This window comes from Gavialis gangeticus, unplaced genomic scaffold (genome assembly GCF_001723915.1).
Source record: "Gavialis gangeticus isolate Ggan-Ray unplaced genomic scaffold, GavGan_comp1, whole genome shotgun sequence".
Lineage (NCBI taxonomy): Eukaryota > Metazoa > Chordata > Crocodylia > Gavialidae > Gavialis > Gavialis gangeticus.
The window spans coordinates 65,148,267-65,162,784 of NW_017728995.1; the positions used below are offsets into that span (position 1 = coordinate 65,148,267).

At 44.8% G+C, this 14,518-nt stretch overlaps 1 protein-coding gene across 1 annotated transcript in view; it reads right to left on the bottom strand.

Moving 5' to 3' along the window:
* The window catches only part of INPP5D (inositol polyphosphate-5-phosphatase D), a 105,072-nt gene that overhangs the window by 36,156 nt on the left and 54,398 nt on the right, over positions 1-14,518 (bottom strand). Inside the window, exon 3 of the mRNA XM_019503752.1 lies at positions 3,091-3,241. Within this exon, the coding sequence (XP_019359297.1) occupies positions 3,091-3,241 (151 nt within the window). The remainder of the gene's footprint in view (positions 1-3,090; positions 3,242-14,518) is intronic.

Here is a 14,518-nt window from a genome sequence, read left to right on the forward strand (position 1 = left end):
GCCCCGGCCCACTCCCCCCCGGCCATGCATTCTGGCCCCAGACCCCAAGCACTGCCCAGCTGGGCAGCAGCCCCAGCCCTACCCAATTCCCTCCCTCCCTTCCTCCTTATGGGGGCCTCAATCCCCTACCCCCTGACTTACCTGTGGGAGCTGCTCTCCAGACTGCCTCGTGGCCCTGTGCATATACATTCACGTGGTGCTCCCTGCTTGACTGCCCTCCTTCTGCTCGCCCCAGCTCCTTGGAGGCTGGAACTCTGCTAGCCTGCAGAGAGCTCTTTGCAAATGTGCAAAATCCGTGGGTTTCTCCAGTAAAATGAAAAATCCGCATTTTCCTTAGGGAAAGGGGGAAATCCATGTTTTTCTCCACTTTTCCATGGGAAATGGAAAACCAGGATCCCTGTCCATCACACAACGATGGTGGCTTTCTTCACAACAGTATAACACTGCTAGCTCCTGTTCAGTTTTTGAACCACTAGGACCCCCTGGATCCTTTTCTGCAGAGCTGCTACCTAATCAGTCATTCCCCATTTCATATTTGTGTATTTGGTTATTCCTACTTAAATGTTGTGCTTTGCATTTGCCCTTACTGGATTGCATCCTGTTTAGTTTAGATCCTTTCTCCAATTTTTCAAAATCATTTTGAAATCTTATCCTGTCCATTAAAGTGTTTGCAATCCCTCTGAGCTTGGCGTCATGGACAAATCTTATTCTAGTCTAGTCTACAGTATTCTAGAATATTCTTGGCTCAATTCTATCAGTCAAGTCATCAATAAAAATATTGAATAGTGCCAGACTCAGGACAGACCCCTGAAAACCCCCATGTGATACAGCCTCCCAGTTTAAAAGTGAGCAACCGACAATTGTTCTTTGAGTGTTCTTTTCCAACCCACTGTGCACCTATTTTACAGTAGTTTCATCCATACTTCCCTAAATTCCTTGTAAGAATGTCATATGAGACAGTGTCAAAAGCCTTACTGAAGAGCCTTACAAAGTTCATTAGTACTTTTCAGCCATAACTAGAGATCAAGTAGGGCTTATTTTTTATGTGTACACAAAACTTTGCAGGAGCATAGAGGTGTATCTGTGTGTCATGGGAAACACATGCCAAAGAGATTTTATCCTGGAGATGGCTGACTTGCATTGTCATGCACATCATTTCTAGACGAACAGAAGACAGGAAGCATGGCTTTGTGGTTAAGAGGAGATTTTGGTTCAATTCTCTGCTTTGCTACAGATTCTGTGCGACTTTGGGCAAATTGCTTAGATTCTCTGGGTCTTGATTTCATGTTTGTTATGTTGGGATATACCACACTATTTTCCTCACCTCATTAGCAGTGTGTGAGGATAAATACAGAAAAGTTTGGTTGCTCTGATACTACAGTAAAATAAGCCACATAAGCAGCTAATATTGGACACAAGCTGGCCCTTGGTAAGTATAACGCAGTCAGCATGCACTGAAGCCTGAGATGCTCCTTGCAAACTAAAATTTGTCTTAGGGAGAGGAAAATTCTCACACAACATTAGGTTATCTTTAATTTCTTCTAAAGGGGCCATATAACCCTTAAATTCCATGCAGACCGCCACTAAAATCCAGCCCAAGAAATCTCACTTTAAAGTTGCTGCTGAAGAACTAAAGCAGGAGTGCTTAACCCCCAGCCTGCAGGCCAGATTTGCCCCCTGGCACTGGGTCATCCAGCCTGTGGAGCTCCCCAAAGGTTAAAAAAATTGGTAGCAGGGGTGTAGTGGCACCACTCCCCTGCTACCAAATTTTCAGACCCATGGGGAGCGCCATGGGCTGGATAGCATGGCCCTGTGTGCTGGATTAGGCACATAGGGTGCTTCAGGGTGCAATCCCAGTGCATGGGGCTAGGTGAGGGCAGCACAGGGCCATAGGGCCATTAGGCCAAATCCCAGCAGGCAGGCATGGTATGAGGCCCCAGGGCCTGATCCTAGTGCACTGAGCAGCCCTGATCCCTGTTCAAAGGGCTGAGCAGGGGCAGCACAGGACCCCAGTGCCCAATCCCAGCATGAAGCCAGTGTGAGCCAGGCAGAAACTGTGCACGGCTTGATCTGGCCTGTGAACCGGCCCTGGCCTGATGGCCAGAAGATTGACCACTACTGGACTAAAACAACATACCAAACTCTTCACTTCCCACTAGTAGTGCACTTCATTTAGAGCAATGGACTGAAGTTACAATCCTCATGTGAAGGTGGATGCAAGCTCTGATTGGCACATCCTATCTTGGCCATCCTATCTCGTTGGTTTGGAACATGAATCTTCTAGAGACAGCAGAACAAGGCTGCCAGCATGCTTCCCTGACCACAATGTTGCTTCTTCCCTTTGGGTATGTGGAATATGGGTCAGCTAGTAATAGCCCACTAGAGATCTCAAGGCTAAATGCAGTAAAATATTGTATTACAAGGGATATTATAGAGATTATGCCCCTGGTCCCAGGAGCCATACTGGGCACTATAGGAGAGGTATAACAATCAACATACCCTACAGTGCTTGCAGTGGGTGCTCCATGTAGGCACAATGCTGTGTGTGCATGCAAAGCAAGAATGTAGTGCAAATAGGCATGTATGTGGAGGTCACCAATTCTATGATTTCTGTTTAAAAAAAACCCAAATGGAGAAGTTGACATCAGCCATTCACCTGCCATCTTTTTCTGTCCCCAGGCATGAGGAAATCTGATCATCAGGCTTCTTCAACCACCAATATCAGGAAATCCATTTACTGAGTATGGGGGCACTGTGTTGGAAACTCCAAACACAGCTGTAGGTGATGCATGCAGCACATCTTTGTACCCTTTGCCTGTCTCATTAAAGTGAGATATGATTTATGATATCTAAATGTCTCTTGATTGTTAGGGACACACTTCATAGTGCAGACGCATGAAGGGGGTAATATTTAGGTATCTCACCAAGCACTCACCCATCTAATGCAGTTGATAGGAAACTATAGGTGCTCTGCACTGTTGAGAATCAGGTTCAGAAGAACTAAGAAAACCCCTGCCAATACTATGTCTTCTCCAGCTCAGAGCAAACATCAAAGATCCATGTCATCCACTCATCCCCTGGATATCTCACCTGCATCCTCCTCTGGTTCATCGCCTGCATCTTCCTCTTCTCGCTGCACTGCATATTTGAGGTGCCATACCAGTCCCATATACTCCTTCTTGTAAAACTCTATCAGCTCCTCCAGGGTGTCGAAGTACTTCACTGGGACACCTTCTGATGCCTGCAATAACCCACAGGACACACATGTTGTCAGACACTGTTGGGGATCATTCCTACTGTGGAAATCTCAATCTTCACAGGAGGAAAAGCAGAAAGAGGAAAAACATTCAGTTTGTTTTTTTTTTTAACAATTCAGAGAAAGCCAGGCCAGCTTTCAGACTGTCCACCTGAGCCCAGCTGTTCTCTGCAGAACAGCTCACAGTATACAAACCCAAACAGAAATGCACCCATGCTTCAGCCAGGCTCAGCAAAAATAACCTCAGAGATTCAGCAGAGCTAAATGGAAGACATCCCATTTTCAATTCAGTTTAATTTTAAAGTATGTTTCACTTCTAAGTAATGAAGACCTGTAAAGGCAAAATAAAAATGTCTCCCACGCATCAATTCTTGTACTTTCTCTTTTAATCAGCACAAGAAACCTAGACAGGGTTTTAAGGTCCACATTTAGGAATTTAAATAAGTAATTACATTTTTTTTTAGAGGAGCTGGTTCCCATCTGACCCTGATGCTTGTGCTTTCGATCTTAAAAGAACTAAACCTGTCCTTTAAAAGCTGAATTTAATTTGAAAAGCAATATTCAAATGTTATTTGTTAAGTTTCCAAAAGGTGCAGAGGATTTCAGGCTGTTTCCTGGAATTCTTTGAGGGGCCAGTACATAGGCTGTACGTCTATTTTGGCGACAGCCTGAAAGTCTGTGACCATGATTCCCATTTTGCTGTCACTGGTCTGAAACGTGCTGCAAAAACTGAACTACAGGCTGATGTAGTCCTCATTAGAGGTATTCCAAAGGAGATGCAGGGAGCCATGTTTGTGGGCACAGTGTGTTCCCTGATTCACTTAGTCTATAAAGTGCAACATCACCGTCCGTACCTTCTGCCTGACTTCAGCCTAATACAGAAAACTACCTCTCTCTGTTAAAGGATGGATTCAGTCCCTTGCTTCCTTTTTCATGTTCTTGTGACATGGTATTTAGCAGAATTCAGAGATTTGATGAAATCTGACCCAGTCACACTGTGAGAACTCCTGCTATGGCCTTGAATTTGCAACCTCTGGGCTGTCAGCTGTGCGCGTAGTGTCCATGCCATCCCAAACCGGACCCGTCCTTGTCACAGCTGAAGTTCCTCTTCCAAGAGATAATTTTGGTTGAGGCTTTGTAAAATGTTGGGAAGTGCTGGCCTGGACCTCCCACCAGTGAGAGACAATCTGGATCATTAAAGTAAGACACTGCATCCTAAAAGGTGGCAAATCTGAGGAGTTAACCATGCAGAGTCCTCAGAAGCAAAGCTGTCTGAAGTTGCCATTGAACCTGGATGTGCCAGATTCACCAGTCTGCAGATGCCATTCATGTCATCCCAATGCTCTGCCTTCACACACAGTCCTGATAACATAAAAGAACTGACTCACTGTGGCAGCACACAAACTGTCAGTCCATTAGCCCATGCTGCACAGGCAGTGAGCAAAGCCAAGAAAGGGGAGTGTCTGTACATGGCTGCTTCTGAAATTACAAGCACATACCATCAGATCCAAAACAGATGGCTGTGCATAAGCATGCTCAGTTGATCCGTTATCCACCAGCTCAACTGATTTGCAGGAAGTATTGTTCCCAATGGAAACAGCTCTCAACATCCTGTCAGGCAGGGACAGCAGATTGGAGGTTTTCCCCACTGTGAAATTAGTCCAAAGAAGTTCTCACACTTGCAGGAAGCAAAGCAGCCTCCAGAACCTGATGCAGGAATGAGGGAACAGCCCAGGGGCAGGTGCTTCCCTGCCTAGTCAGGATGCTATTGGCTTAAACGCCAACCACCAAGAGCAGTGTACATTCGGGAGTGGGGAGGCACCCAAAACCAACTGGAAGAAACACTCAGGGGACATTAAACTCATGGGATTATAGCTGTCTGGGGCTAGACTTCACGTAAGATACACATTTATCCTTTAATTATCAAAGTTGCTCCCTGAATACAAAATAGATGAGTACATCCTCATAGTTGGATTCCCAGTCTCACACTGGTGGTGCCAGAGGCATGTTCATTTATTTTTCAAAGTATGTTCTCATTATTAGCATACAGGAGCTTCTAACACAGCTTTTATGAAATCTTGTCTCAGAACCTTTTAATCTGTACGTGTTACCTCTAAAAGACATATTTGTCTGTGGTTCACCTCTTATTCTGTGCATATTTATCTTGTTCATGGGGCTTTTTAATATTAAACACAGGACCAAATAAGAGTCAGACATAGTAAAAAAGATTAAATCTGAGAAACACTGACAAAAACCATAACCAGCAGAAAAATGCCTTGAAAGAATCCTTTAAATTTCTCTAAGAAAATAACATCACACGCCAGAAATTGGGGCAGCAACATGCAGAGGCAGCCACCCAGGGTGCTGTAGTCAGGGGGATGCCATACACACACGTGCACACACACACACACACACACATGCATGTGCGCACACGCACACATGCGCACCCAGGTGCCACAAGCAACAGGTAGCAGTACTGGTTTGGGGCATTGCTCAGGGTCCCATGTGACACCAATACGGTATGTGGAGGAGGCCTCGGTGCAGTGGGGTGGCACATGCAGGGAGCCCCAGGCTGGGGCCAGCGGCCCATAGAGGGGAGCAGGAAAGGTCAAGTGGCCAGTTGCATGCCAGGCCCTGTAGGAGTCCTGTGGAGGTCACCGGGCACTGGAGGCCCCTGTGCCAACACTCACGGGCCACTCATCACAGGCTCCTGCTCCCTGCATTTTGGCTCCATGGGACTGCAGCCAGTGTGGTCCCTCCAAAGACAGACACCCTGCCTAGCTCCCTAGCCTGTTGGATGGAGCCCCTCTGCAGCCCGGCACCAGCGCTGGTGAGTATAAAGCATGCACTGAAGCCTGAGATGTTCCTTGCAAACTAAAATTTGTGTTAGGGACAGGAAAATTTCCTAGGGGAAGTGGGAAGGGAAGAGAAGCCCCACACAGGCAGGCACCAAATACAAGTTTGCCCAAGGCACCATTTTCCCTAGGGTTGGCTTTGGCAACATGTTCAGCAAACATGCACAAATGAACAACTCTGGTCTGCTGTCCACAGGCAATGTTCAGAACATTTTTTTCTAATATCTCTATCTGTCTTTAAGCAGGTAGAAAGGAAAACATTTTTACTGAAAATGTATAGGTTGCTTTTGAGAATTTAGTCAAAAGATCTGTTTTCCTGTCTGCAAGGGTGTCCTGCAGTCTGCCCTGTTTCTGATTCCAACACTGTGGAAAGTATCACATTCATGCAGATACAGGCAGACACAAGAAGTGATATCTGTGTAAGGACATTTCTACACAAGGTTAGAGATGTTGCAACAAGTTGTTAGCTGATACCCCTCATGTTTCAGCTTCTACATAACATTTCAGGTCAAATTCTGCCCTCACCTGTAGGAGTGTAAAACCAGGATAATTCCACTGTCTTTGAGAGTTCCTTTGGGTTTGCATCAGTGAAAATGGAAACAGGATCTGGACCTATGAATCCATACCAGGCATTTAGATATATTGATACTGGCTGGGTATAATGTCTAGACTCAGGGACTCAATGACAAGAAAGCTATTAAGGAAATATAACTCCTTAATCCAGTCTGTAACAGAAAAGAATCCTGAAATCAATTAATTTCCAGTGCAAGTGAACTCGGTCAATCTATTGTTTCCCTGTTGTCCACCACAGCAGTTTATCTGCTCTGAAATTTCAGTTGTTATTATTATTTTTGCAATAGCACCTTGGAGACTCAGATATGGTCCAGCACCCTGTCTGATCATTATTAATTATCTGTTTTACAGTAACCTCTAGGAATTCTCTTCATAAAGCAGGGGCCCATGTTGCAAGGGCTCCTACAAATACAGAACAAAAAGGTTCCTTTGACTTGATGTCCCATGATATCCCCGTGGAAAAATTGGGGAATTGCGGCCTAAACAATTTCACAGTCTGATGGCTGGGGAACTGACTCCATGGACAGACCCAGAGAGTAATAACTGATGGAACCAAATCAGCTTGGTGCACTGTAACCAATGGCATCCCCCAGGGCTCTGTTCTCGGGCCTATACTCTTCAACGTGTTTATAAATTATCTGGACTTGGGTGTTATAAGCAGACTGGCTAAGTTTACTGACAACACCAAACTATGGGGAAGTGCACTCACCCTAGAGGATAGACTGGCAATCCAGGTCGACCTTGACAGGCTTACAAGGTGGGTAGGTCAAAACCTGATGGCATTCAATGCTGAGAAATGCAAGGTGCTCCACCTTGAAAGAAAGAACCCACGCCACACTTACAGGCTCGGCAGTGCTATGCTAGCAAGCACCACGTCTGAAAGAGACTTGGGGGTCATGATTGACCACAAGATGAACATGAGCCACCAATGTCATGCCGCAGCTGGCAAAGCAAACAAAACTCTGGCCTGCATCTTCCAATGCATCTCAAACAAGACACAGGAAGCCATTCTCCCACTTTCCTCAGCCTTGGTGAGACCACAGCTGGAATACTGTGTCCAGTTCTGGGCTCCACAATTCAGAAAGGATGTGGAGAAGCTCAGGAGAGTCCAGAGGAGAGCCACGTGAATGTCAGAGGACAAGAGAGCAGGCCTTATGAGGAGAAGCTGAGAGGCATGGTACTCTTCAGCCTGGAAAAGCATAGGCTCAGGGGTGACTTGGTGGCAGCCTGTAAGTATATAAGGGGTATGCACCAGGAACTGGGAGAACATCTGTTCACCAGGGCACCCCATGGGAAGACTAGGTCCCATGGTCACAAACGCTTGGAAGACCGTTTTAGGCTGGACATAAGGAAAAACTTCTTTACTGGCCGAGACCCCAGGGCCTGGAAGTCACTCCCCCCAGAGGTGGTGCAAGCACCTACTCTGGATTCCTTTAAGAAACACTTGGATGCCTACTTTGCTGGGATCATTTGACCCCTGATGATGTCTGCCCTTTGGGCAGGGGGCTGGACCCAATGATCTTGCGAGGTCCCTTCCAGCTCTAATGTCTATGAAATCTATAAGTCTAAGTACGAGACATCAGATGGAAACAGACAGGGCAGGCAATGAGACAATAGTTAAAGGAGCAAAATTACCCCTTAAAATTAGCTTGTGAGACTCTAACCCCAGCCTCACAAACTGAGTGACACTACACCTTCTTCATTTTGTGTCCTAAAGTATAAATCATGTAGGACTAAAATAATATTTGCACTTTTTTTTCTCTAAGAGGAAGATAAACTAAAATAAAAACCAAGCATATGCACATCTATAGCTCTGTGCTGCTCTTGTCTTAGTGTATCGTCCCTCAGTACATTTAACATTAGGCATTGTCACAGAAAGCCTTCTAAAGCGGTCACCTCTTGGAGACGACCCACGCTGAACAGACAGCTCTGCTATTTGGGTATATGTCGGTCACTGAAAATGTACTAAGCATTTCACACTTGTCTTTTCACTTTGTCATGAAGAACTAAAATGTATTTTATAGCAACAGCCCCTGGTGAAGAGGAGCACAGAGGATCTGGGCTATAGCAGAGGCCCTGCTAAGAAGCATTTTGGCTGATTCAACCAGATTGCTTCCTGGGGATTCCCAGAGTACATCTTTTGCCGCTTTTGGAGAGTGCACAGCATGCGCTCGCATTGCTGCCCAGCCAGCTCCCGGCTGACAGGGATGGACAGTCATGTAGTCTTGGTCTACACCAGCATTCTCCTTCAAATTTTGCTCACTTGCAACACAACAGATTCAGCTCCACTCCTGGCAGCAACCGGCAGTGAGCATGCCAATATAACAAGAGACCAGTGTTTTGTGGTTGCTCTATCACCCTCTGACTCTTCAGTTGCTCTCTAAAGCTTTCTCCTGCCCTCCCTGACTCCTCCACTGCTCCCAGGCCCATTTTTATACTTTCTAGTTCCCTCCCAACAGCATTCTGCCTATTACCTTCCCCAAGCTCCCCCTGCCCATGGCTGCCCCACAACTTCCCATCTTTCTCCTACATTCTTTCCCTCTCCTGAGCTGTCTCCTGCTTTTACTATAATGTCCCAAATGTCAATTTTGTTTGCTCCCTTGACTGCTGGTTTATCTGTGCTTCTGTAAGTAATCTCGTTACCCTGCAAAACTCTCTTCGCCAGGGGGCCCTCTATGGGCACAAATTCAGTCTTGGTGTAAATGGGAGGTAAGTTAGGATTTAACCCCTCCTGCTACCATACATGGTGTTTTCTGCTTCTCTCTCAAGATTTCCTGGTTTCTATGGCAGCCAGAGGAAGCAACTTAGTGTAGCGGCCCCTGCTCCTATTGTGCAAGCCACTCTTTTAGAAGCAGAGGGCACAGTAGCATCATCAAAGAGCAGCATCCTTCACCTCCCAACCGTCTGCCCCCAGGTAGCTCTTGCCCTCACTGTGGGGTGAAGTCTGGCAGACCCTGACAAACCTCTCCATGCTTGGAGTCAAAAGAAGGGGACTGCATGCAGGACAGCCCCAACAGTTCAATACTGGAGCACTCTGCAGAGTACTGAATGTCTGACTGAACCAGTGAGAATAGACAGCAAGAAGCAAAGTAAGGAAAAGGGGAACCAGAGGCACTGGTCTCTGTGTGAGCTGCCATAAGCCCAACCACAAACAAAGGGCTGTGGAAATTTCAACCTGCATGGCAACTAGTCACAAAGATAGTGGCCCCCCTCCGCCTTCCCCTTCTGGACAAGGCCACAGCTGCGAAGAATGGCCAGACATCAGTTTTGCCCAATACACAAAGCAAGAAATGATTATTTGCAAGGACTTCTAAAAGATGAAGACTGCAGTCATCCATTCTGCACCTCTGGTACCAAGGGACCTCCCGTGATAAGAGCATGGTGTGTTTGAATGGGAGACGGAGCTGGGGGCTAGTTTCACCTGCAGACCTTCTCCAAGAACTAAAAGCCATCCCACCAACCCAGTGCCCTTCCTGGTCTCCTCTAACATAAATACACATAGCACCGGACATACAGCAACAAAAAACAGCTATCACAACAAGATACTCCATGGTGCACATTTATCCTCCTGGGAAAAGGGCAGGAGAACAAATATAATGTACCAGGTGCGAGTCACTGCTTCATTCCCAACTGGAAGGTGCCCAGCAGCTATCAGTGATGGATGCCATCTGAGACTCTAACTCATTTCCCTGCCACTCTAGGATTCTGAGCAGTCCCAAGAGATCACTGATCTGTTCCTGATACACAACCAGAATCAAGGGGAACTGCACAGATGAACAATAGTTGTCAGTTTAAGAAGTAAAGAAGACATTGCTGTATCTAATGCTTGGGTTTCTGAAGAAGCCTCCCCAGTAGCTACGCAAACAATTCTAACCATCAGAAAACAACACATTCCTGGAACATATGATGTTTTAGTTGTGCTTCACCTCATGGGGAAGGGTCACAGGTTAGAAAAGCAAAACAGCAGTGAATAATAAAATATGCAACTACCATTTAAATCTCTCTGTATCTGGGCTCCAAAACCAAAAAAATATTATTGATGTTACATTTGAACTGAAACTCTGTAAAAGAAATGTGCTGTATAGCAAAAGTTGGCCCAAGGGGAATATTAGTTTCACACACATTTTCTCTGGTTTTGTAGATGAAAAATAGAAATGAAAATGGGTAATGCAAGCAGAAGTGAGAGTTACACAGCAACAGAGAGCAACTGAAATTACGCAGCTTAAATGTACAACATGCATGCAAGCATACACACAGATTAACAAGATCCCTTTTTTCCCTTTTGCTTACTAATGACTGTTGTTTTGTGAGACCATTATAGGACAGACCAAAGTCTTAATTGTCAACTGAACTGGTCTGAATCATTAGAAACATGAATCACAAGCATCATATCTAAGGCAATATATCACATCCCTAGTTAACAGGGTGTCAGAGACAGAAAAAATGCAGATTCTGGCCCCAGTTACAGCAGTTCTATAGTCTAAAGCAATTCCTCTAAAATTGGGGCACTACTCTAGATTTATACTGATATTCTTCACCCATGGCGGGCAGGGGGGAGGATGGAAACGTCAAATGCACAATACGAAACAGGGAATAACTGGCTACGGGGTAGTATTGCAGAAAATGACCTGGGGATTGGAATGGTTCACAGACTGCATAAGTCAACACTATGATGTTGTTGCAAAAAAGACAAATGTCAGTATGGATGTATTACCAGGAGTGTTGTTTGCAAGACACATGAGACAATTATTCCACTCTGCTTGCCACTGGTGAGGCCTCCCCAGAGTACTGTGTCCAGTTACGGTGACCACACAGACAAATTGGAGACAAGCCAGAAGAAAACAGGCAGTAAACAAAGAACACAAAACACATTATGAAAAGTTGAAAGAAATAGGTTTGTTTAAAGACGACTTGGGGGGTACATGATAATGGTTTCTGAAGGTTTAAAAATGGGGATGGAGAACAATTATCATCCTTTCTACTGAAGGCAGGACAAGGGGTAATGAGCTTTAAGGAGATAAAGACAGTAAAGCACTGAACTTTGGCAGGGAAGCTGTGGAATCCCCAACACTGGATTTGTTTAACTCCACACCTGTCTCAGGGTGTCTAGGTATGTCTAATATATTTCTGATGCCTGAAAATGAACCAGGAGGCTAGATGAGATGACCTCTTAAGGCCTCATACAGCTCAACATCCTAGGACTCCTTCAAACCCTTCTCATTCTCACTTCGCCCAGAATCTTGGTAACTTCTTCAAGGAGAAGCTAGAAAAATCCAATATGATCTTCCTTCCATCCCTCACTCCCAAAACCCTTTCTTCCTTTTCCCCAAGTCACCATCTGTCATATCTACTCCAGCCCCTCCAAGCTAAAGACTTCGCTCTGCCTCCCCTATAAACACATTCTTGTATCTCCTGTTCTCAGAATCACTACCCTCAAACTTACATGCCTCCAACCACTGTCTTCTCTCCCCCTTCCTCTAAGTTTACTGCAAAATAGCTTATAACCAAACTGCTTCTCTTATGAAACTGCTCTCACCAAACTCTCCCATGAATTGCTTCTGGCTACACCGCATGGCCCACGTTCCAAATTCACCTACCTCAGGCTGTCAGCAGGCTCTAACACTGCCGATCGTTCCTTCTTCTTGACATCCTCTCCTTCTCTGTCTGTCGTAGATCTGTCCTCTCATGGTTCTCCTGTCTTTCTCAACATCATGTTTGGTAGTTCTTTTCTCCACCTCCCAAAGCCATTCTCTGTGAGAGGCACACAGGGCCCTAACCTTAGTCTCCTTTGCCCTGTCGTCTCTTTAAGTAACCTCATCTTGCCACCAAAATAAGTTGGTAGCCTTATTCAGAAGTACATTTCAGCTTACCTTGAGAGGACTAGTGGGTGGATTATACATATATCATGAAATCTCTATAGAAGACCTAAAAGTCAACCCAAGATAGGCAAAGAAGGGGTTAAATTAGGGGTTCATTACAATTGTGTTATAAATAGAAAGCACAGGAAGGCTGTGGTCTTAGGGGAAGAGGAAGTGTGTTCCCAAGCCCAGGGCAAGGAACAAGGAGGAAGTGGGAAAATGATCATCCGGCTATATTACTTAAGGGCAACTTGTTCTATCTAACCTGCATATCATTTAAAATCATGTTTAGGTACTTCAATAAAGCAGCCTAATTTTCCAAGTAGCAGAGAACTTGCCCAATGACTTTCAGGAGAAGCTGGAAATCAGGTAACTTCTAAATTAGTGTCATCCAGTTGTAAAAAGAAACGGGGCAAAAGGACAGGTAAAGGTGGCAAAGCAAACATTTCCCAAGTAGCCTTTTGCCTGTCACTCAATTAAACTTTTGTGTTTGTCTCAGCAGCTGAAGACAACACCTACAAGACATTAGGTAAGTTCTTTATCTAAACATCTTATCTAAACAGCCCTTTAGTTTTTTAGCAAATGACTCTTATTTTTAGATCAAAACCTGTGCTAAGATTTTAGGAGTGTTTCACAGGAAGGTGACCTTGGAAAGGATTGACAGCTGGGAGAAACAGCTACTTCCCAAAATACAAGCCATTCATAAGCTTCAGCTGTTTTCAACACAACTTAGGCTACTTGGTTGTGGAAGAACAGGAGGGAGTGTATGCAAACATGTGCGCACACATACCCCCCACTCCCCTTTTGAGGATCAGCTAACATTAAGGAGACATCACCTGTTGTCTCAAGAAGGGCGCAGTGACAACCCTTTTAAATTATTGTTGCCTGGACACTGGACCAAGACTTCTGCCTGGATGGGAGTTAGGGTGTTCTGAAATGGGGAGACAAAATGAAGGGTGAATCTGGAGTTACCTAGAAGTGAGAAGTGAGAAGTGAGAGAGAGGATTGAGGAGGACTGTAGACGTTAGATCAGAGAGTCTGGCACCTGGAGAATTTGTCAGCGTAAATTCAGGATGAAAAGTCCAGTGATCATGTTAAATTTCATTAATGGTTTGACCCTAAAAAAATTGTTTGGTTTTGATTTTGAGATAGTGGCTTTTTCTATTCAAGATGTAGGGCTAAAAAGATGGAAATTAAACGCTGTGGAATTAGGGGCATGAGAGAAGCCCAGTGGATTTTACAGGACCTGGAAGAGGCAATTATTGGGGGAGGGGTGTACAAATTTGCAATTAAGCTATAATGAAGTCACCACGTAACTTTTTAGCTCTTCTTCTTTTGATGTAAAACAGATGCCAATACAGTACTGGAAACACTCCATCTCGCTCTGTAGAAATTAACTGAAGGACACCAGGCCTTTCTGCTCCTACCACCTGCTGCTTTTATTGAAGAACAATGCTGACGTCATGAGAAACTGTACATAAGGTTTAGCACTCTTTCTATATATTTTTGTAGGAAAATATTTATGCTGAGACCTTTTTGCTTTGTCTTTCATACTGAATGTAAGCATGGAGTTGAGAAAGTTCAGCATTGACTGGCTTGGTTGAATACAAAAATGTATGCCTGATGCTAGTTATTTCAGTAATTGCCGAAAACAATCCATTTTTGCTCAAAGGCTCAGACACAGACACTTCTCACCCTACTACTATGAATGATGTGAAGCTGGTCTCGATTTGGGTATGGATGTGAACTGCATCTTAGAGTTGAAGGGTGAGAGTCAGATTTAACTCTGTTTTCATAAACCAGACCCACATCTTTTTTTTTTTGCTTTATCATAATTTCCTAAGTTAAACCACTTGGAACTGCAGAGTCACTGCTATTCCTGTTAAGCATTAATATTTTCTAGACATGGAACATTACATACTTGGGCCTATTCTTTCAAGAAGGTAGCAGTTTGTGGTGCCCAATTTGAGTTGCCT